The sequence below is a fragment of the Sander vitreus genome, chromosome 1, assembly GCF_031162955.1.
Source record: "Sander vitreus isolate 19-12246 chromosome 1, sanVit1, whole genome shotgun sequence".
Lineage (NCBI taxonomy): Eukaryota > Metazoa > Chordata > Actinopteri > Perciformes > Percidae > Sander > Sander vitreus.
In genome coordinates, this window is record NC_135855.1 from 27,846,330 (window position 1) to 27,870,575 (window position 24,246).

Sequence of the window (24,246 nt, forward strand, 5' to 3'; positions counted from 1 at the left end):
TTAATAGGAAGTCCAAAGTGTATTGTGTGTGTGTGTGTGTGTGTGTGTGTACGCGGTGAGCACTGCAGTGATAGTTTAAACATATGGCCCTTTGCTGCTGCTGCACTTTCAGATATTTGAGACTTCACACTGCTAGGGTTTCATTGGCAACACACACACACACACACACACACACACACACACGTTGTAATAGCCAGAGAAATGTGTTCCAGCTAATATTAGATTGGGAGTGTAGAGGGGTCACCAATCTTTACACATCTTCATTTACCAAAACCAAGAACAAACTTTCAATACTCTCACCATCTCACTCTGTCTCTCCTTCTGTCTTCTGTTCACAGACCAGGAGCTAGAGATGCTGTGGTAAGACATTCATCATTGTTGTGTGTGTCTGTGTGTATGACAGAGGGAATGTACATACAGTACATAAAATAAAGGCAGAATGAATGTCTATGTTGCATTCCAAGTGACTAATTGATGCCTTGTTAACATGTTGCATGTAAAATATCTATTAAGTGTCCATGGTGTACACCTTAAAGCGTAACTCTTGCCAAAATGCAACCTAGGGTCTTTTTGTGAATGCACCAGAGTCAAACTTTAGTTTAAAAGCATATTTAGGACGGAATCGCCACTTTTAAGACTAAGCGTGTTTTCGTTTTTCGGTCAAATGGCCTTTGGAATGGAAGTGCTTGGGGCACTTTTATGCTAGCCTCAAAATAGCTATTTTTAAAACACTAAGAAGGCTTGACACAACATAAAACTTTGCTCGAAGTATGACCAGGGTCTTGACATCTTAACAAAAGCATTGACAACATTGTTTGTGTACACAGAGTTTACTAAAAAAGGTTTTTGAGCAACTTGCTTTAGCCTCATATAGGAATGACATTTGCTCCTATGGAGTCCGTTCATTCGCATTCGGAGATCGCCTATTTTTGACTGGGAAAATGGCGGACAGCGTAAACAACAACTGCTAACGTGAGTTGCTTAAAACCTTTCTTTTTAGTAAACTCTGGGTACACAAACAATGTTGTCAATGCTTTTGTTAAGATGTAGAGACCCTGGTCATACTTCAAGCAAAGTTTCATGTCGTGTCAAGCCTTCTTAGTGTTTTAAAAATAGCTATTTTGAGGCTAGCATAAAAGTGCCCCTAGCACTCCCATTCAAAAGGCCATTTGACCGAAAAATGAAAATACGGTAAATCTTAAAAGTGGCAATTCCATCCTAAATACGCTTTTAAACGAAAGTTTGACTCTCAGGTACATTCACAAAAAGACCCTAGGTTGCATTTTGCCAAGAGTTACGCTTTGTTTAGTGTACATGTACCCATAGGTTAAATTTTAAATCATGTGTAACTTACACATTACTAATCTGTGTAGTGTATGTACTGTACATATATTACATATTTGTGTGTGTGTGTGTGTGTGTATGTATAGTGTGCATCTCTGGACCTTTTGAGGCCTGCATTTGAAGAAGGTGGCACACTGCCTTCATGTACCTCAGGTGAGTGAGTGGGTGCATTTATCTCATGTCAGGGTAGGAATGTCCTTACTCAAAGTCCGCTTACTAGCTCTTTCCATAGCTTTCAACCGAAAGGAGAATGAGTTTTCAATCGCATCTCCTGATTCAGTTTAAAATTTTGGAAAAAGCAAGTAAGTGGACCTTAAAGGGTAACTACCATTTTTTTCACCCTATTTTCCTATGGGAACAACAATCTTTGATTTACCTTCACAAAAGTGCTTGTTTTGCCACTGATAGGCTCCGATTAATATTGTAAGTGTCTGACAACATTATGGAAAGGATCCTTTTAGAGAAAGACCTTTAAAACATCTTTCAGACCTTTCTGTTTAACCAGAAACAGATCTTAAGTCGCTAGCGCTAAACCCACCAGACTCCATTTAAAAAAGCAATACTTTTAGCGTGTACAGAGCCAACATATTTTCGCATGTAAATCAGTAAACTATGTGTTTATTTCAACCAAAACTAGAGTTGTGATGGTTGGAAAAGTGGAAAGACGTCCCAAAACGGCTTTTCATAATTTTATTTTGTTTCTGTTGACTTTAAATGAAGTGTATATTACGATGCTAAAATTACTGTTTATTTACATGAAGTCTGGTGGGTTTAGAGAACGCAATTTCGCAGATGTTTTTATGTTTAAAAAAAGGATCTTACTCTTTAACAGAAAGGTCGACCTCCTTAGAAATCCTTTCCATAATGTTGTTAGGCACTTAGAATATTAATCTGAGCCTGTCAGTAGCAAAACGAGCACTTTTGTGAAGGTAAATACAAGCTGGAACACATGTAGCAATTGTCGACTCCCTGCTATGGTTTACTGTTTGTGTTGACACACTTAAGACAGTTGTGATACCTAGGACTGTCAATCGATTAAAAAAATGTATCTAATTAATTACATACTCTGTGATTAATTAATCGAAATTAATCACATACATAATTAACGCTGCCTGAACCGATACTTTTTAAGAAAGTAAAAAAAGAAGAAAAAAAAAGGGTACTAAACAGCAGTTGGTGGAATTAAAGAACGGCTTGTTTATTGCTAAGGCCATATGGTCAAAATGAAATGATTTAATAATAATGTATAACAATAACAATAACTAATGTCAGTAGTAAATTGCTGTTGAACCATCAGATGGGAAAAGGACATTTATAATAACTTCAAATGCACCACGAGGCTGTAGTTTACCAGTTTCATTGAACCGTATGTGTTGTTTCTCCGACGGCAGCTACAGATTGTTACATACCGGTGTTGAATCCTCTACAGTAAAACACAGTCAAACTTTACACCGTTTAGCGTTAGCTGTCAACATTTTAACCGTGTATAGTCCAGCTACTAGCTAGCGGTAGGCTAACGTTAGCTGCTGTCGAGTATAGTGTTAACTAGCTAGCGGTAGGCTAACGTTAGCTGCTGTTGAGTATTGTGTTAACTAGCTTCACATGCAGCGGGGTTTGTGTTTCCTGTAACGTCTGTTTCAGAGCAGCAGAGAGAAGCGCAGACATATCAGTGGCACCAGATTTTCGTCTGTATGCAAACGTCAATATGGAATGGATTAATCTGCGTTAATTTTTTTAACGTGTTATTTTTTTCTCAGATTAATTAATCGAAATTAACGCGTTATTTTGACAGCCCTAGTGATACCACATGGAAAACGGAGAGCTTGCAAAAGATTTTTAAACCCAGCGTTTTTTCCCCAGTTAGTAGTAGATGTTTTAAGAATGGATACATGGAAAGTCTGATGCTAGCAGCTCCCATTGCAATGTACACTGTGTTGAAAAGTTGTATTTTAAGAGGTTTTGTTAGTTGAGAAACTCCACCAAGAGCTGTTTTATTCTCCAACTCTCTTTTATTCAATGTTTAAAACATCTTTCTGCCCCCCCTCCCCCTTAATCTACTTCTCTTTCTACACCCCTCCACTCTTTCCACAACTCTTCTCCTCAACTCTCTGTTTCTCTTGTTCATCCAGCCCATCAGGATGACAAAGGGATAGAGCAGAGAGCCGGTGACTCCTCCTGTTCTCAAAACAGCCATTCAGTCATACCATCCTTTAATTTGACTGATAGGGTCAATTCCCCTGAGCTCTCCGAAAAGGACAAGGAAGACCCAAACTGGGAAGTAGAGGGGAAGGACTGTTTATATGGAGATCAGCTGACTGACAAGCAAGGCAGTGACAAAGAGGGAGGAGAAGCAGAAGGAGTGGAAGGATACACCATTTCATCCATAGGAAATGGACTGCACCCCTCTACAGCTGGAGAAATGGATCAGCCCAAGCCTGCAGAGCAGCAGGGAGGAGATTTAGGTCCTGCACAGGGAAAGGAGGCAAAAAGAGGCAAAGAGGAGAGGGACGTGGCGGAGGCAGCTGAGACTTTGGAGATGCAAGATGAGGGAGATGGAGAAGAAGAGGAGAAGGAAAGAGACTCTCCTCTATGTCAGAAAGCTCTCCTAGTGGAGACTCTGGTCAGTCGGGCAGAGGTGGAGGTACAACAGTTGCACCAGGAAGCCCTAGCTGAGGAGAAGCTACATGAAGAGACCCAGGTACATATCAGAATTTGTAAATATAGAGAAATACAAGCAACATTTTAAAGTCTGTCATCTGTGAGCTCTTAGTTTGGTTGTTTTGGTAGTAATTTTACACTTTACTTTCTACAATGACTTGTCACCAGAATGAGTATCATATTTGTTTTCTTCTGTTGATGGGGTTTCGCATTGCTCCAAGTTTTTGAAGCTGTTCAAAAGCAGCTCATGCTAACTACTCAGTTCCTCTATTCACTATAGCTGGAAATATAAAACGTATCACTTCCTCTAGATACCTTCAGATTACTATTTCCTGTCTACCCATCACTTAATAGCTTTCACTAACACGCATAGGTTTTAATGGCTTAGATCTGAATTGTGTTATAGCAGTTCTATAGAGAGTAGAGCAACAAAATGGATTACTGTCTCCATATCTCTATATTGATATGTACAGTAAGTTATAACTGCATTTCTTTATCACTGCAGGAGTGTGCTAAAACCTGCCTCCACCAGGAGGCCCGCCTTCCTCAGGAGGCTCACATGAAGCAGCAGGAGCAGGTGGAGGAGGAAGAGGAGGAGGAGGAGGAGGAAGAAGAGGAGGAGGAGGATGAGTACGAAGTTGAGCAAGTTGACATCATTAGAGAAGCTGCCTCACTGGACGACATGGCTAAACTCATCACTGTAACAGAGGTGTGTACATTATCATGCTTTGCTGTGGACGAGTAAGGAAGAATTTTCAGATGTTTAACAAGTTATGGTACATTGATATAATTTGTATAGTATTTATGGGCATTTGTTGATGCATTTGCATGAATGCTGGTGTGTGTATTATTGCGTTAGGATTACTTGTACAAGTATGCAAGTCTTCGACGCAGTGGCCGCGGGTTTGGTTCCAACTTGCAGCCCTTTGCTGCATGTTGTTCCCCCACAAAAAATGTATTAAAAACTCAACAAAGACGCACCGGTGGAACCACAAACACATTTAAAGGTGCTCTAAGCGATGTTGGGTGACGTCACTTCTTGTTGACGTTTGAAGTATTGTCAAACCAAACGGAAGCTAGCTCGCCCCTCCCTCCTCCTCATCCTGTCCCCTCCCCCTCCCTTCCACGCACCAACCCCCACCTCAAAATCCTTCTTGTCAGTTGATGGCTGGAACATTGTTATGTTTCATGGTGCAGGTTGGCACAGTTTGTTTTTGTTGCCGTTTGTGGAGCCTGGGCTGTCTACAGAGACTGCGTTTTTTACAGTGCGTTCAGGGGACAGGCAGCTAGCAGATAGTGACGAGATATTTGCTGTATGTGACAAAGCATGTTGTAGCCTAAAAAACGCGTGACATCGCTTAGAGCACCTTTTTAAACTACAAATTGGCAATTTGACGACCATTTTAAGGTTCCTGTCTGTCCTTTATAATGGACAGCACGGTGCCCTGTTAAGCAGCCCTAATGGTATTACGTAGCCCTGTGAAGCTAATTTGACATTTAACTCTTATATACTGAGAGAATTAGATTTTGAGAGAAAAGTAGGGGAACTGAAAATGTCATTCAGAGTGTCATGCACCTGCAATGTCAACATCTTGCACTGTGTTATTTTTCTGATATAATTATTTCAGAATGGATGGATACCTCAATTTGGTTTTATATCTGTGTGTGTCGAGAAAAAAGCTTCTATTAACATTGATTGTGTCATTAGTTGGCTTTAAGCTCAAGTGCTGCTCACTGACTCATTTTCATAGTTAAATCTTCTGTGAAAGACACAAACAGGGAGAGACGTCAATTCAATTTTATTTATAGTGTCAAATCATAACAGGAATTATCTCAGGACACTTTACAGATAGAGTAGGTCTAGACCACACTCTATAATTTACAAGGACCCAACAATTCCAGTGATTCCCCCAAGAGCATGCATGAATGCGTAAGTGCGACAGTGGCAAGAAAAAAACTCCCTTTTAGGAAGAAACCTCGGACAGACCCAGGCTCTTGGTAGGCGGTGTCTGATGGTGCCGGTTTGGGGTATGATGAACAATTGCAATAATAGTCACAATGACGATATTGTAATAGTTATAATAGTTCATGGTGTCGTAGAGCACAGCAGGGCGTGGCAGGGCGTTGGCTGGACATAGAAAGTCGAAGCCGGGCATTGCAGTGCGTAGCAGGGTGTAATAGGGCACAGCAGGGCGAAGGGCCACGACGACAGCTGCCACCATGATGTAGGCACCATCATGATCCAAGATGATGATGCTGGGCATAAAAAAAAACAGTGGTGGCCTAAAGGTTAGAGATGCAAGCTTGTGACCGGGAGGTCGCCGGTTCAATCCCCAGACCAACAGGATAAAAAATCTGGGTGGGGAAAGTGAAAGAACAGCTGAGAGAGAGAGGCTACCTGTCAGTGAACCTTCCCTGAGTAACTCTGCATTCTAGGAGCGCAGTGCTCTAATAAGGTATAAGGTACTATGAGCTCTTCAAGATATGATGGTGTTTGACCATTTAGAGCTTTGTAGGTCAGGAGAAGGATTTTAAATTCAATCCTGGATTTTACAGGAAGCCAATGCAGAGAAGCTAATACAGGAGAAATATGATCTCTTTTCTTAGTTCTTGTCAGAACACGCGCTGCAGCATTCTGGATCAGCTGGAGAGTCCTAAGAGTTTTATTTGAGCATCCTGATAATAGGGAATTACAGTAGTCCAGCCTGGAAGTAACAAATGCATGGACTAGTTTTTAAGCATCGTTTTGAGACAGGATGTTCCTAATTTTGGCAATGTTACGAAGGTGAAAAAAGGCTGTTCTAGAGGTTTGTTTTAAGTGGGCGTTAAAGGATATAACTCATAGATTTCTGACAGTAGTGCTGGAGGCCATGGCAATGCCATCTAGAGTAATTATATCTTGAGGTAAAGATGTTCAGAGGTGTTTAGGGCCCAGCACAATAACTTCAGTTTTGTTTGAGTTTAACATCAGGAAATTGTAGGTCATCCATGATTTGATATCTCTAATGCATACTTCAAGTTTGGCTAACTGACTGGTTTCATCTGGCTTGATTGATAAGTATAATTGTATATATAATATATAAAGTTAATTGAGTGTTTCCTAATAATATTGCCTAGAGGAAGCATATACAAGGAGAAAAGAATTGGTCCAAGCACTGAGCCTTGAGGAACGCCATGGCTAACTTTAGCGTACTTGGAGGATTTATCGTTGATATTGACAAATTGAGATCGATCAGAGAAATAGGACTTTCCTTAATTCCTTTAATGCCAACTAAATGTTCCAGTCTCTGTAAAAGGATGGTATGATTAATGGTGTTGAATGCAGCACTAAGATCTAATAAGACAAGTATGGAGACAAGTCCTTTGTCAGCAACAATTAGAAGGTCGTTAGTGATTTTCACCAGTGCTGTCTCTGTGCTATGATGCTTTCTAAATCCTGACTGAAAGTCCTCAAATAGACTATTCCTATGTAAAAAGTCAATAGAAATTAAGGGCAAAAGGTGATGAATTCCATCTCTAATTGTTATAATTTTATCATTAAAGAAACTCATGAAGTCGTCACTACTAAGAGCTAGGGGAATAGATGGCTCAGTAGAGCTGTGGCTGTCAGTCAGCCTGGCAACAGTACTGAAAAGAAACCTTGGGTTGTTCTTATTTTCTTCTATCAATGATGAGTAATAGTCTGATCTGGCATTTCTGAGGGCCTTCCTACATGTTTTCAAACTGTCTTGCCAATCTAAACGAGATTCTTCCAATTTGGTGGAATGCCATTTACTTTCAAGTTTTCGTGAGATTTGTTTTAATTTGCGAGTTTGGGAGTTATACCAAGGTGCTGGTTTCCTTTGCTTCATCATCTTCTTTTTGAGGGGAGCAACAGAGTCTAAAGTCGTCCATAGGCAGGCCGTAGCACCGTCTACAAAATTATCAATTTGGGACGGACTAAACTTAACATAAAGGTCCTCTGTTATATTAAAGCACGACATTGAGGTAAATGCTGTTGGAATATTTTCCTTAAATTTAGCTATAGCAGATAGATAGGCATCTAGTGTAGAAGGTTTTATTTAATTTTGTATAGTCGGGTAGTAAGAATTCAAAAGTTATTAAAAAATGGTCTGATAATAATAATATATATAATAATAATAATAACAATAATAATAAATATATTTTATAATAAATAAAAATGATCAAATCTTCAATTTTGATGCCATATGACAGCACAAGGTCGAGTGTGTGGTTAAAACAGTGTGTGGCCTTATGCACACTCTGACTGAAACCAATTGAATCTAGTAGTGAGTTGAAGGCAGTACTAAGGCTATTGCTGTCAACGTCCACATGAATATTAAATGAAATTAAATGAAGGGGAGTTAGCTGTGGGAGATGCTTAGTACATGGAGCAGCGACAGAAAGAATCGAGGCACAATTTTAACCAGAGGAGTTGCCTGGTTTTTTATCAAATACAGGATGTAGAGCAGCCAGGGAGATAGTGTTTTAGCAATGGAACCTGTAGTACTTTGATGTAGCAGGTAGTTTTGGTTCCCTTTTTGGATCTCTGCGACGAGTCTAGTCAAGGTGCAAAACTGAAACTGATCTTATTGGAAGCTTTTTGATGATTAATTGATTTTGGATAAAATCGCTTGAGAGGGAATAAATAATAATTCTAAATAAATAAATTGTCTCACAAGGTCTGTGTGCTAATGTTAAGCAGAAGTGTTGCAACATACTAGGTACCACCACTTGGCTAAAGTTAATTTGCAATTGTTCTATGTATTTTTAGCGCTTTTGAGCCTGGGATGATGTATTGTTGATATATGTGTCTGTGCTTCCTAACATCTCTTTGTTTTTGTTTTTTGCTTGTCAGATGTCTCCTGCCTCTGGCCTGGTTTCCATATTGAAGAAGCGGCGAGTTTGTGTGGACAACATGAGTGTGTCTGCCAGCTCAGAGCCCCGACACGACAACATCCCTGCCAAAAGACGCGTCCACTTCAAAGTCCCTGAAGATGGCTATGAGCATGGTGTGTTTGTGTGTTTATTGCCTACGCATCAGAGATTTCATAAACATAGGAGTAGTGAATTGCCTCACTATAAGTGAGCCAATTTGTAACATTGGCAGGCTTTTATTTAAGGCTAGGTAACTTACACCAAATATACAGATCCGTTGCAACATTGTCAAAAATGGTAGAGGAAATCTAAAAACGTTTCAAGGCTTTATTATTAATCCACTGCTTACTTCCCTCCAACTCTCCCTCCGTTTCTCTTTTCTGTAGATGTTGGCGGTGGAGACTCGTGCCTGCTTCTCTTCCTGCTGTGTCTGGTTACCGTAGTGATCAGTGTGGGTGGCACCGCCCTTTACTGTGCTCTGGGCGATGCCCACTCCTCAGTCTGTCAGGACTTCTCCAGAAATGCAGACTTCTACATGGGCCAGATACAGCACGGGATAGCTCAGATCCAACATTGGTTTGCCCCCCGGTCATAGCAGTAAAGAGTTTGTCAACATTATGGAGCCACTGGCCTTACTGTTTATCACTGTGGGCTCTGGCAGCCCCTGCTTCTTCCTGGGACAATGTTTTCTGAGGTAATGATACCAGGTAGCTGCTCAATCCCTGCCAATGTGGAGCAAGTGGCTATTATGCTGCCTAATTGGCTAAATGATTATATCAGATGCAGTTGGTATTTGTAAGCCTGCTCTACTGCATTTTTAATGCTCTTTGAATACAATCTTTAGGGTTCATTGAGCCTAAAAGTCATAGGTCAGATGTCCCTTTACAACAGTAGTTTGAAAGGGTAAGTAGAGCGAAGAGAGAGAGAGGATAGAATGGAGACTGCTTAAGTGCAGTAGAGCAAGAACTGACCTACACCCATCTCAACCCTGCCCAGATTAAAGGTTATAACATTTTAAGCTAAGTTTAGAAAGTGTCATAATGAACTAGTCGAGAGCCGCGCCACACATTCACTGTCAACCAGTGATAGTTTTAAAAGCCCCCGGTAGATGAATCAGCCATGACTGGAAACTAACTTTCACTGACTTCTCCAATACTCGACTCCCTCTGTTAAGAATAAGAACAAAGTAATAACAGCTGCAACCCACGGAGATGTAAAAAAGTATGTATAATGTATAGTTTGTTAACTAGGGGGCACAGAGATGCTCTCTACACACACACTGCACAAAGGGGAAGTGGCCCAGTGGGCATTTTACAAACTGCGGCAACCACTAGTGTTGCTTTTATTGTTGACTTTTTAAAAATCGCAAATGAAATTTGAAAACGAACATACCATTCTTTGTTCTACTACTTGGAATGAAATCATTATGTCTTAATCAACCTTTGAATGAACATTTGGAGTTTAATGTTAAACTTTGCTTTGTGTCACCTCTGGGGCATTTATGTATCCTTCACATTTGAAACGAGTGTCCTCTCGCTGCCCTTTTCTGTACAACTTTTTGCAGTGAGCTGACATGGCTGCCACTGGAGACTAAAAATCCAAACGATCCGTTAATGGGTTTTAACGAGCTAGTTTACATGTTGTGTAGCATATGCAACATGTACAGGAACATAGTGCACCTCTGTATATATTGTCAGAAGAATGTTTAACATGTTGCACATAAGACTGGTACGATTTTTTTTTAAAGATATTGCAATATTTCTACAGGAACCTTGTTGCTCCTGGACTAAATGCAAGTCTGTACATGATTTGATCACAAACAAACAAAATCGGTTTCAGGTTCAGTATGAAAAGTTCATGCCAGTGAACAACAGTTATGCACAGATAACAGAACAGAAAATACTCAACTCTTAAGCGGTTCTGGCTAGGTATGGAATATTTCTGGAAAAAAGAACAACCAGAAAAATCTGAATTGTACAATTAATGTACAGTAGGAAACAATCATTATTCAGTGTACTCAATCAGTACAGGCCTTGATGTTGTTGGGATCATTTGAAGCTCTGTCTGCCTGTTGTTGCTGTTATTAGGGATTCTGGGCATCACCCTCAGTGTGTGATGGTCAATGATGGTTACTATTTTTTGTTTTCCAAAAAGAATTCTTTGCAATTCAGAATGCTTTGCCACCACTTATCCTCCTTAAAGGTGCAGTAGGTAAGACTTATAAAACTAACGTTTGTCATATTTGCTGAAACTGACCCTATGTTCCAGTAGAACTACATGAAGCGGGTAATTTAAAAAAGAAATCCAGTTCCTCTGGCACCACCTACAGCCTGTAGTGCGATTTGCAAAGATCCACAGCTTAGAAGACCGTTTGGGCTTTAGCAGAAAGTGAGAAGTTGTCGATGTTCAAATTCTTTGGCTAAGTCCTGGATCTTCCCAATCCTACCTAGAGCACCTTTTAAAGACTCAGTCATCTAGTTAACATTTGCCATTTCCGTGTTTACATCTGCTGAGTCCTGGTTCGATAGAGAGAGAAGACCTTTCTCTGGGTGGAGAACTGATTTCCTCATAAGACAGAGAAAAGACTGTTCTGGAGAAAGGCTTACACTTCATTATCACAACAGTGCTTTACCTCTTATTTCTTATCCTTTTATTTGGGTCATTTCACTGCTTAATCTCACTTCTTGCCTTGTCAGGCATCCATACTTTTTATCAACATATTGCAATGTTTGGTTTCCTGGTAATTATTCCATTCATGTGGTGTAGTAGTGGATGCCATGAAAACTGCCCTAGATAAACCCTGTATCTCACAAAGGTCTTAATTGTCAGGATGTAAAGAAAAACCCCTCCATCAAAGAGAAGAGATCGAGTGTCTTACTTACTGTATGCATTTATAACAGTTCAAGATAAAACCGTATTATCTTCCTCTCATGGTGTGTCACTCACAAAAACCTGAAATCTGTTTAAGATATGAGGTTGTCATGGGATGTATAAGGAGTAGTAGATTGATTATTGTTTTTATTTGCACATGACATTGTCATCTGGCTGGTTCAGATGACCATCACTCAGAAAACCACTTATTTATCTTCTAGATGATTTTAATTATTTATAATAGGAGGCGTGTTGAGTGTAGGTGGTTAAGAAAAGAAAAAGATGCATCTGTTTGCTTTCTTCGCTTGATTATTGTCATTTTACATCAGGTAGGTTTTTCATCTCTTATATCACCATTGTTCTTAAGGAGGCTTTGACAGAGAATTTATTTTCTAATTTTATAACCTAACTCTTCTGAATACCAACGTCTGGGTTGTTTATTTTCATTCATTTTCCCTTTTCAGTTCCTGAAAAAGGATTTGAAACTGGTGAGTTTGTGCTACTGCTGTCATCATCTTCACACACTAAAAGATTCATGTTTCTTAAATCTGTAAGAATTGGATATATTTTCATTTGTTTTACCCAATTGGTTTTTTTAACGGTATGGCTGAACAATTTGACATTATTTGACTAATATTGCAATTGGGATATGATTTACAATATTGGATGAAATGATAATTTTTGCTTCATTATTCTTAATTTCATAAAAAAGAAATATATATGTTAAAATGATTATAGTGTGATTTTTGTTTATCGAGATTATTTCTTAAGTGTGTAGAATACGATTTGTACTCCAATACTTAATTCAGAATGGTATTATGACGACATCCTGCTATTTGGGTATTGTGATTTCCATAAAATTCTGATTAATTGTTCTGGCTTATTTAACAGAACATTCAGAAAGGAATGAATGAAAAGTCATGTTTTTTTTTGTACGAATCAGTACTGTGTACCACTGTTAGCCTGAAAGAGGTGCTTTATGTCATGTTTGATGAACTCTTTCACTTTGTTCTTACAGATTGTAATAAGGAGATGGGTTTTTAATTTTTTTGTTGTTCCTATATGTCTCCTGTTAAAGCCATTGAAAAAAATTTGTGAGCCTCTATTCTGTCTCCTGCATTAATACTGGCAGCTTCTCTTGTTCATACAGTTGGAATGTAATGGTATACATTTTGAACCTGAACTTCTATGTTAGTGTGCAGAGCTTAAAAATGTACAGGTGAAAGATGGGTTAAAGGAGGATGTCTGTAAGTCAATATGGATGCGATTGTCTCAATCATAGTAGCAATACATTTAATTAGGATGGCATGCATGTTTAGCAGAAACGACTCATGCCTTTAAACAGTTGGCCAGTTAATATGCTGTGATCACTTTCAAGGTTTTCAAGTTTGATCTTCAGATAAAAATCCCCTCTTATGTACAGCCAATGTACTCATCCAGAGCAACATGTGGAGGGCATTATGAATAGACTACAACTTTCAAGGGCTATAGTCACACACTTTTATATTGCCATTTTTAAAAGTCCTGCAGTACATTTCCATGTGATCCTATTGTCGTCTTCTCTGACACAGGATGCATGTTTAATTAGCTGGAAAAGAAACCCGCCTCATTAGTCTCTGAGCTAATACGCTTAGATTTCACACATGTATTTCATTTCATTTATTTAATTTCATTTATTTATTTATCTCGAACAATCAACAATGTTGCAAGACAAAAAAAAAAGAAATTTAAATAAAACACAAACAATCAGAATTTAACAACAAAAAAACAAAATAAAAAGGATTAGTTCGAGAAGGAGCAGGCAGAAGCAAACAGCTTATTTGGTCCTGCCCCTTATTTCACAAAATCATATTATTACAAAGTAAATGGATATGCAAATACAGCATACAATCTTTCGGTCTTACAATAACTTACAACAATACAATAATATACAACAATACCTTTTAAATTACAAATTCCAATCCTATGTTTCAGTTTATTATTTTCTGTATTGGTCAAGTAATGATGTCTTTAATCTATCAATTAATTATCAAGTATCAAACTGTTAAAAGAACGTTTTTGTTCATATTGACTAAAGTCAGGTGGTGAGTTGAGAGGCTGTTGTGGGTTCGGGAATTACTTTGTTGGGATGTCAAAGACCAGTTTGATGAAAAGATTTAAATGTGACTAAAATAAAAATCAACTGCTTCCATAGACAGAGAAAAAATTGTATGATTCATGGTGTTAGTCCCACTCAATGAAAAAAAATAAGCCTTTAATAAGAAGGATCATTGCCAAGTGATGTTAGGATTGACTGTAAGGTGACTAACCTAAGCTTGGGTCTGATCTGGGACAACAGACTGGTCTTCTATAGAAGCAGATTTGTCTTGGGACTTAAAATGGAAATTGTTGCAACTTGCAGTGACCTTTTCGCACATTTGTTCTCTCCTGAAAAGCGGCACCTGAATTTCCCCTTATTGTAACATGAGCTGGGTTCGTACGTGGTGGTTAGGATCACTCTTAATGACAAGAAACAGCCGGATGGAGACGGAAAATTTTTAAGCAGCACTTTATTGTTCTCCACACCAAAACAACATCAAACCTTTCTTTTTTCTCTCTCTCTCATGTAGCTGAACAAACCATATCAGACGCTAGCAGAGCTTAGACAGAGGAAAATGTTAGAGAGATAGATTCTGGATATAACTGCTGATGTAAAGTAGGCCTATACTTTCTACATATGTAAAAACAGCGTGTAAGCACAAATATGTAAATAAACTGTATAAACATTTTAAATCTATTTCAGTAAATTAACTCAAATATATTAAGTTGTAAACCTTACATCTTGTTGAATGTTGAATTGTATTTGGAAATCCTGAAAGTAATAGACAGACAGAGCTTGTCTAGGTCATGTAGAGTATGTCCTCATGCCCAGCTCAGCACTTTGAGGATGAGAGAGGATGATTGTATTCATGACTTAATATGGTGTAGAGCACCTCATTTAATTTAGAGGACTTTTACATCGTTCTGAGGAAATATGTCGTTCAACCAGGGGAAACCTTTTGAGATTGATTGTCACTGGACAGGAAGGGTATGAAAATGCGTAATCTGAAAAGTTTAAGTAGCCTAACTAAAGCTGCCAGTAAAGGTACATGGGAATACAGAGTACAAGTAAGCCACGTTACCTCGAATTTGGAATGTATAGTAGGCTACTTGGGTACATCGTTACTCGCCACCTCCTCATATTTGTCTCGACGTTCTATTGATTAAATTTGGTTTTGAACCAAAACAGCAGCTGTGTATCCTGGTGATTACTTACACAATACGCATGTAGCTAGGCCTTTGCGTTAGTTTCTGTGGTTAGTTCAGTCATAAAGGTCCACTTAATCAAGTGTTTCGATAGCTATAGCTAATGCCATGTTGTTTAATTTTAGTTAAACTGCACGGACATGGAGGAAACGCAAGAGGGTCCGACTAACATCAGAAACTGTTGCAGTAGGAAGAGCTGCTGGAAATACATCGTCCAGAATGTATTGCTGTTTTCAAGTCTGGTAGCTGTTACCTTGGGTAAGTTTTTTTAATAACGAAAACACCTATGGGATAGCTAATGTAGAGCGAGCTACTTACCAAATAAATAATAATTTGACACAATATTGATTTAAAAATGATTTTATTGATTTAAAAATGATTGTATTGCTTCCGCTAAATAAAATAGTCCGTTCATTCTTTACGGTTGAAATCCTGCGACCATAGCAACGTAAACTCTGCTGTTTAATGCAACCTTCAGTCTGTCATTCAACACCACAGTACCCCCCCCCTTCCCTTCCCTCCCCTCCCCTCCTTACTGGTGTGTGTGCCGACCTTGTTCCAGCTACGAGCTACCCGATAGCCAGCTGTTTGCAGCTAACACATTTCTGGCAAAAGCCACCGGTCCGGCACGTATGTTATCCCCCATTACGCTGTGCTAGTAGCCGTATATTTTACCGTCAGAATGAGTCGGGCTGTGATGGGATGCTGCCCTGCTATCGCTAGTTAGCTAGCTAGGTGGACAAATTAATTTACCCAGCTGCTGTTTTAATCACTGTGGGTTGACTCAACATTAGCTGAGGCGTTGTTAAGTGAGCTAGCGGCCTATCGGCTGCTGTAATTCACATTAAACTGAACATTTCTGTTGACGGTGAAGAGAGACAAACTAAATTGGACTTATTTGGGAATATTTATGTTGACGTTCCTGTCCTCATCTCGTTTCCTTCATACACAGCCGCTGCAGTTAACACACCTGTAAACACGATGTTGCAATGTTGTAACTAATCAGCGTTGTTGTCCCTACGGCTTAAGTTACTGCGTGGCGATCATAGACTAGCTAAAGATATAGCGAAAAGCGTTCACCAGATCTGTTGTCATTGCCTGTGTTGTATGACAGGAGTTGCTCCACGTTTCCACACATTTTGCCACAAGCTGATAAATGAAAGAAGTCCGGTTGACTTCGGGTCACATTGACCCGTTTTAAATTTTTGTTTTATATCAGAAAATATGGGACGTAGAAATAAGCGCTGAAAATGTGTAGAAGAAAAATTAAAACATTTAAAACGTTGGAAAAAACAAAAAACAAACGTCGAGGGAAAAAAAGTGTTTCTTTCAAGGTTGACGGAAAGACAACACAAGGGTTAATAATTATTAACCGGACTTCTTTCCGCGGATTGATAGGTGTCCTCCAGAATGATCAGAACTACGTCCATGGCGACGCTCTGCTATGCATGGAAACGGTCTGTTATTCTTAGCAACGGTTAGCAACCAAGCCGTGTAATAATAATTGTTAGCTACAGGTATTCCAACCCACAATTAAATAAACACCAATTCAACAATTATTTAAATCCACACGAAAAGACCCAAAACTCACAGCCAGTGACAACATTTTGTTTTGCTTTAGCACATCAGCATTGGAAATTAAGCCACATTATGTTGCCTGGGCAAAGCATACAATGTGTTAGTCCCTTTAAATCTTTCCCGTAGGATTTAGGTGAAATTTGCCACATCCCAAATAATATAAAACATTTTAATGTGACTGATTTATCATTTTTGTTGAGCACAGCCTAGCAGTAATTAATTGGTAATGGAAGGTGGAGTGTTATCTATATTCCTGCAGACAGTTAATGGCATGACAACAAATATATAAAGTCATGGAAAGGTTGAATGAATTTGAGGCACTCAAGATTCTCTTAGCTATTATAAGTTATAACAACATGCTTACACATTTCAGCCATTAGGTCCTTCATCATTAAGACCTTCGTCAAGGCCTACAGCAACACAAACTTCAGCCTCTAGAATGGCAATGCTGTGCACTGTCCTTTCTATGCAAATGAGCTTCATTGCTCAAACATTCCAGTTCACAAAGATCAGATGTAACAGCTACGCACAGTTACAATGAAATTATTAGTATCTTCAGAGAGTTGGTGGTAATGAAGCTCATTTATAAAAAGAGTGTCCTCCGCTTCAAATCATGCCATCTTCTTTCACAGTCTGAAGGTTTTTAAAGAAAAGCAACGGCACTGGCAGACTGGGATATTAAATTACATTCCTTGCCTGAAGTTTAGAAGAATGCCTCTGTCGGTCAGGACCTGCAGCTCACCATCTAAACATTTCATTTTTTCATGCCTTCATCAAGGCTGGCATCAATGGCTAAAACACGTAGGCATTTATAAGTTAATAGCCAAGATATATTAAAGGCTTATAACCCTTATCAGTGCCTCAGATTACTTACTTACAACTATCTAAACTAGGATCCCCAAACTGAAGAGCACCAGAGAGACACCTTTTACACACCCGAGCAACACTCAATGCAGACTATTCAAATTGTGACTGAATATCAAGTGATGGATTTTTAGAGCCATAAACCTAAATGTTTTTTTCTTCTTTCTTTTTTTTTTTTCAATTTATTGATGTGGTAGATGTGTTTGAAAGCCCAATTTCTTGCCAAAGTAGCCTTTGCTTTAAGCTCAGTGTTACTTATTACTTAAATGTTTGAGCTTCACTGTGCAGAGTGATGTAGCGTTACATGCAGTTTGTTGCACATACGTCTGATTAAGGGGAAGTTTCTCTGTGCTCACCTTCAAATCTGAGCTCAAGACGTGTTCATGCAAGTATCATTTTTGTGAGAAGGGGGTTTAAAGTTCTGCTTTTGTGTTAATTCTGTTCCATTCCTATTCTCATGCATTTTAAACCTTGTATTTGTTGTAATTATAATATCTCTTATTTTCACACAGGGATTGCACTTGGCATGCTTATCAAGACCTTCCATCTTTCAGAAGTTGACAAACTGTACATCAGCTTTCCAGGAGAATTACTCATGCGTATGCTTCAGTTAATGACTATTCCTCTAATTGTGACAAACTGTGTGATGATAGGTAAGCTAGAGGTGTATTTCTTACTCTGTTAACATTTACATTAGGTTATCCATGTTATACGCAGGGAATGTAAAAGGGTCATACAGGTGATTTGTCAGATGTAAGCCCATTGCCTGTGAATTATGTATGACCTTGTTAGGTCTAGCAATTATGTTAAATCCATTCCCTACCTCCTAAATCGTTTGCAAAGCCTGTTTCATGTTTTAAAAAAGCCATATTGTTTTGGCTTGTAGCCACAGGAAAGTAGTCCCTGAAAATGTTTTTTTTCATACAGTTTGCAGTAACATTTATACATTTCAAACAGGATTTGGATAATTATTCACATGTCTGACACCAATGTCTCACAATTTGGCAATAGCATGTTTAATTGCTCCTCATGGAAGTTTTACAGCACACCGAAGCTCACCTTTTATTTTTGTAATGTTACTTTTCAACTGTGTAATTGTTATGTCCCTACCAATCCATTATATTGCAGTGATGTATGTATGTACTCATATATGACTTTGTTGGTCCTCTAACCTTTGTTTTGAATAGTATGTTATATTTATATATATATATTTTTATTTATTTATTTATTTATAGGAGTTTCTGGTCTGAGTGCTGACACCTCCAGAAAAATAGTTGTGCGTGCAACAGTGTACTTTGTCTCAACGACTCTTCTATCTGTGACTATAGGTAAGAGAAATAGTATTACCTTAAAGTATATTTTGGTTATAACCTATTTTGTGCACATTTATATCATTATTGAACATAATATAATGCAAAGCAACTTTTAATTGCTTGAAATCCCTCTCTTGTTGTATTCAAGTAAATGTCATCAACGGTCAATGTTAATTTCACCTGTTATTTGTCATATTGTATGTGTATTAATTAGCATAAAAATGAATACTGAGTCTGTTTCTGGTTATAAAAAGCCATAGAGCAACTTTAATCTTAAAGACAAGAAAACTTGCACATCAATGATAGTTACGTAGTTAAGGTTAGAAGTCCCTTGGTCAGAAGCTCTTGAATGCAACAAATGAGACCTTTCTTTAGACTAATAAATTACATTATTGATCCAAATGTGTCTCAACATTTAATTATTGGACTTTTCATAGTATAATTACTTACTAAAAAGTTTTTTCTTTCATTATTTTGGTTAAGTAGCCACAACCCACAGCAGCAGATGTCAAAGCAGATCATGCACTACATCTAGCATGTCCTCATTTCTAGTAGAACATTTTTATTTTATTCAAGTTTTTTCCAATTGAAATACAAAAGTGAAAATCACACAAAGGTTTTCATAAAAAGGAAATGCAATCAAAATAATTTGTTGCATTTACAGCCGTGCCCCTAATCTAATTGGAACAAACTGACTTTCTAATAATGCACCAGTTTGGTAATTGTTTGTTTTTTTCTCACAGTTTTATACAATGTAAAGAACTTTCTGACTTCATTTAGTAAAGCACTATTTAAACAATTTTTATTAATTCTCAGTTAATATCGAACAGCTTTAGCATACCATTTTTTTTGCCGCTGATGTCCAACCTTTAATATGTGTTGTAGGATTAATATTGGTACTGCTGGTCAAACCTGGGGCACCTTATGGTTTTCCCCATCATGACCCAGAAGATGAGGAAAGGTTATCCATAATCTTTGACTTGCTAGATCTAGTGAGGTGAGAGGAAAGTGAAATTACATCTAAGTTTAGGCTGAATGTATTGTATGGTTTGTCAACATGTACAAGCTGACTAATATTTTTACTATGCAATTTCATGATGGTTGATGGTAGTGTTTGACTATTCTTTATATAGAAACATGATGCCAGAGAATCTGATTCAGGCTGGCTTCCAACAGGTGTGTTTTTCATTCAGATATGCTATATACCACCCGTTTCCTCGCTTTCCATGAAGGAGACAATGTAATATTTATGTGAGCACATTATTGTATCTTTTCTTAGTACAAGACTAGTGTTCTGGAGTTTGAAGATCTTGATACAAATTCTAGCCTGACAACGGTAAATCTTTTCCCCTTATCACTATGATGACTCTCTTTTTTTAAGTGCCGTGGTCATTGATAATACATGAAGTTGCTCTCAGACAATGCGATTGAATTCCCCCATCTTGTTTCAGAATGCCACTCAAACGCAAGTTGTGGGTCGCTATGTTGATGGAGCCAATACACTGGGCCTGATTGTGTGCTCCTATGTTTTTGGACTGACCCTCAAGAAGATGGGAGAAAGAGGCAAACTTCTCCTGAACATCTTTAGGATCCTCAATGAGACCACGAAATATGTGGTTAAGTTGATTTTGTGGTAAAGTGAAACAGCATAATTGATATAAAATGTGGAATAAGAGAATTTCATATGTTAATATTTAATTTAATTACAGAAATAGAGTAAATATCATGCAGTGTAATATGAGTGTTTATGCATGATGTTTAACCTATATGTGATATGGAGTCTTTTCTACTTGCAGTATTGTCGATTAAAACAGAAACTTGTCATACTGAAAAAAACATTCCTGTATATTTTGATTTTAGTGAACATTGCTTGTGTTTTTAATACTTTTCAGATAATTATGCATGGCATAGTTTTTTATTATTTTTTATTATTGTTATAGTAATAAGACAACTGTCCCAAATGCTTCATTAGGTTTTGAAGTATTCCCCTCCTTTCTATTGATTTTTCTCCAGGTACTTGCCATTAGGAGTTCTGTTCATGATCGCAAGCCTTGTTGTTGACGCTCAAAACTGGAATACTATCTTCAAACTAGGAAAGTTCATGGCTGTGGTTGTTATTGGGTATGTTCTCCTCATTTAGCACTGGTACCAAAATACCAATTTGTTTGTACATTTAGCAGCATGTTACGACCCTTGTGCTGGTGTAGTGACTCTCAAGGCACACATAGGGAAAGATGAGTGTGTCTGATACCAGTCAACAAACATCTAGAATACTTTGAGTGGATGAGGCTAGCGAGTATGGCCAGTATATTCCCTTGCAAAGTCATGGCATCATCTGCCAACTGCTATTTATAGACACAATCCCTGATGCGGATGTCAACCAAAGCGTAGACGTGCCGTCTAAACAGTTTTTAAAAAAACGCTGTCACTTCCAAAATGATTTACAGGTCTGTTAGTGCAAGGACATTACTACATGACATCAAGTTTTAAATAATTTCTACGACTGTTAAAGGAAAAGCAGCGGCAGCAATAAAACATACATATATTTCCAATGAACAGTTGTCAAACACAGAAAATCAAAATTTTCATCCATAAATACCAAATAAATAACAACTTTAAGTCTCCTACTAATTTAATTTTTAGCAGTATCCATATTCATTGCATAATAAATTGTGTGTTTCAGGCTCCTAATCCATGGATTAATAGTTCTACCAATGCTCTGTCTTCTGGGTGCGAGACGCAACCCCTGGTTAGTCTTTGAGGTTTTGTTTCCTGCCTTAAAGACTGCAGCGGTCACAGCGTCCAGGTAAGAGGATATTTGAGGTCTGATGTTAGCTCTCATTATAGCTACTAAAGTGTAAATAGCAATTCAAATTCTTTAAAGGGGATTTTACTTTTCTGATGTCTTTTATATGATTAGTGCACTAAACAAGCATGCATTCTGTCTCCAAGCTCTGCCACACTGCCGCTTACTTTACAATGCTGTGAGGAAAGAAACATGTTTGACCGCAGGATCGCTCGCTTCATGCTGCCCATTGGTGCTTATGTCAACATGGATGGAACTGCCCTCTATGAGGTGGTCGCAGCAGTTTTCATTGCCCAACTCAATCGTATCCATCTGGACTTGAGCCAGATAATCACCATTGGGTAAGTCTCTCTGTTCTGTCAAAAATGAGAAACAAATGATTATAGAAACAATATAAATATTAACATTGACTAAGATTTAGAGCTGGGCAATATATTGATATATTGATATCGAGATATGAGACTAGATATCGTCTTAGATTTTGGTTATCGTAATATCATAATATGGCATAAGTGTTGTCTTTTCCTGGTTTTAAAGGCTGCATTACAGTAAAATTATGTAATTTTCTGAACTTACCAGACTGTTGTACTTACCAACTGTTCTATTATTTGCCTTTACCCACTTAGTCATTATATCCACATTACTGATGATTATTTATCAAAAATCTCATTGTGTAAATATTTTGTGAAAGCACCAATAGTCAACCCTACAATATCGTTGCGGTATCGATATCGAGGTATTTGGTCAAAAATATTGTGATATTTGATTTTCTCCATATCGCCCAGCCCTACTAATGGCGCTTTTCCATTACGTGGTACCTGCTCGACTCGCCTCGACTCTACTCGCCTTTTTTGGTTTTCCATTACTAAAAAAAGTCCCTGGTACCTGCTAACAGGTACTTTTTTTAGTACCACCTCAGTCGAGGTTCCAAGCGAGCTGAGCCGATACCAAAAGGTGACGTGAAAGCGACAGAGGGGGGTGTCCTGAACAAACCCGCCATTTTTAAATAGTTTTGCCAGCTGTGTTTATTTTTGCTGCCTCCAGCTTCATTTGAAACAAAATGTGTCTTCTGGCTGTGGCGGCAACAACAACACATCTTCGACGTTCTGTGTGTGTGTCGTGTTAGGTCACGGCAGTTTACTGCGGCGCCGCTATGACGACCAGCCACACTGAGGCGGTACTAAAATCTGCAATGGAAAACGGACGCACAGTGAGGCGAGTCGAGCAGGTACCATGTAATGGAAAAACGCCATAAGATTACATAATATAGAACATTTAAAGGTGCACTATGAGTTGTCTCAAATCGTAGGCATCTCTCCTTGATCCGCTAGCTGCCTGCCCCCTGAATACACTGTGAAAAAGCCCGGTCTCGGGAGACAACACAGGGGTCGTAAACATCAAACAAACACTAGAGGCACAGGCTGTGCACCAAAATACAACAAACCACTCCAGCCAATCACCGACAAGATGGTTGGGGGAGGGGTGGGGGTTAGTGACAGTTAGTCAGTTAGCTAGACAGTGAAGGAAACATGGGGGGAGGGGCGAGCTTGCTCTGTTTTGTTTGAAATTTACTTGGAATGTCAACAGAAGTGAACATGAAGGAACTCATTGTGCACCTTTAAGACTTCAAAAGTATGTGGTACAGTTTCATATTGCTGTATTGCTATTTCCTCTAGTCATTCAATGAAGAGTCTGTTTGTTTGCTCTGCAGAGTGACATCAGCAGTCGCCAGCATAGGAGCAGCAGGGATCCCAGCGGCAGGAGCGGCAACCACCCTCTTTGTTTTGACTGCAGTTGGCTTACCTGCGAAGGACGCTTCCATCTTGGTGGTTGTAGAATGGCTGCTGTAAGTTCAACCTGTAGTTTAAAGTCACAAATATACAAAAATGAATCTCTAATGAGTAGTTTTGGCAGAGGTTACTACTGCTGTGTTTACTGCTTTTCAATTGTGAGGAGCCAAAATTGAAGAAGTATGATTTAATATATCAAACAATACCGAAGTGAGTGTATGTTCTGCTTTCATAGTGTGATTTTTTGTCTTCCAGAGACCGCTGCAACACTGTTGTTAATGTTTTGGGAGACTGTGTTGGCGTGGCAATGGTCAACCAACTGTCCTTAAAGGAACTGAGCGAAATGGAGGAGGAACAAAATCAGGGCAGGACAAGGTGATATTCTAGATGATCTCTAGATGTTTTTGCAGTTTCCTTTTTTTTTTTTTACCCAGTTCATTTGTAGAGATTGTTGGGGTTTCCATCATTTCTCTCAGACTTCAAAAAATAAGTCAGATAAATAAGAGAAAGGTTTTAAGACATCTTACGTCAAAAGTATACCAGGCACATTGGACATCAGATATAGATGTTATGGCGGCAGCTGGAGACTGTCCAACATATACTCTGTTTTTGTTTTTGTTTTTTACAGTTTGTATCACACCATTGATGGTTGTGTTGTGTTTTGTCTGACTAGGTCGGCTAATGATGCTGGGGATGAGGACTACCATTCCATCAGCTCTTTTAAGTCCCTCCATACACCGGCAGAAATGTCTTAGTAAATTATAGCAAAATAAACAGAATATAATAAACAGAGTTGTCTTTTAAAAGGGTTATATCCCCCCCCCCCCATAGTCACAAAAAAAATATTGGACCCATTTTT

General features: G+C 38.5%; 2 protein-coding genes across 2 annotated transcripts in view; both read left to right on the forward strand.

Annotated features, from left to right (window-relative positions):
- The window catches only part of cnsta (consortin, connexin sorting protein a), a 30,176-nt gene extending 18,252 nt beyond the window's left edge, over positions 1-11,924 (forward strand). Inside the window, exons 8-13 of the mRNA XM_078251383.1 lie at positions 339-360; positions 1,431-1,497; positions 3,474-4,042; positions 4,508-4,711; positions 8,861-9,014; positions 9,267-11,924. Coding sequence (XP_078107509.1) covers positions 339-360; positions 1,431-1,497; positions 3,474-4,042; positions 4,508-4,711; positions 8,861-9,014; positions 9,267-9,475 — 1,225 coding nt within the window. The 3' untranslated portion in view covers positions 9,476-11,924. The remainder of the gene's footprint in view (positions 1-338; positions 361-1,430; positions 1,498-3,473; positions 4,043-4,507; positions 4,712-8,860; positions 9,015-9,266) is intronic.
- A 2,857-nt stretch (positions 11,925-14,781) lies between these two features.
- Positions 14,782-24,166, forward strand: LOC144518600 (excitatory amino acid transporter 3-like). The gene is made up of 13 exons (XM_078251395.1): positions 14,782-15,294; positions 17,991-18,131; positions 18,714-18,806; positions 19,677-19,788; positions 19,925-19,967; positions 20,071-20,127; positions 20,243-20,424; positions 20,805-20,912; positions 21,475-21,597; positions 21,744-21,938; positions 23,309-23,443; positions 23,643-23,762; positions 24,061-24,166. The coding sequence occupies exons 1-13, from the start codon at positions 15,177-15,179 to the stop codon at positions 24,140-24,142; spliced, it is 1,509 nt and encodes a 502-aa protein (XP_078107521.1). The 5' UTR covers positions 14,782-15,176; the 3' UTR covers positions 24,143-24,166.
- The last annotated feature ends 80 nt before the right edge of the window (positions 24,167-24,246 follow it).

What these genes read in the sequence shown, in the direction of transcription:
- LOC144518600 (XM_078251395.1), top strand. Translation starts at nt 15,177, where the DNA reads ATGGAGGAAACGCAAGAGGGTCCGACTAACATCAGAAACTGTTGCAGT. An exon ending in TCTTCTATCTGTGACTATAG is followed by an intron (nt 18,807 to 19,676) that starts GTAAGAGAAATA and finishes TATGTGTTGTAG; the next exon opens with GATTAATATTGGTACTGCTG. An exon ending in ATGGCTGTGGTTGTTATTGG is followed by an intron (nt 20,913 to 21,474) that starts GTATGTTCTCCT and finishes TGTGTGTTTCAG; the next exon opens with GCTCCTAATCCATGGATTAA.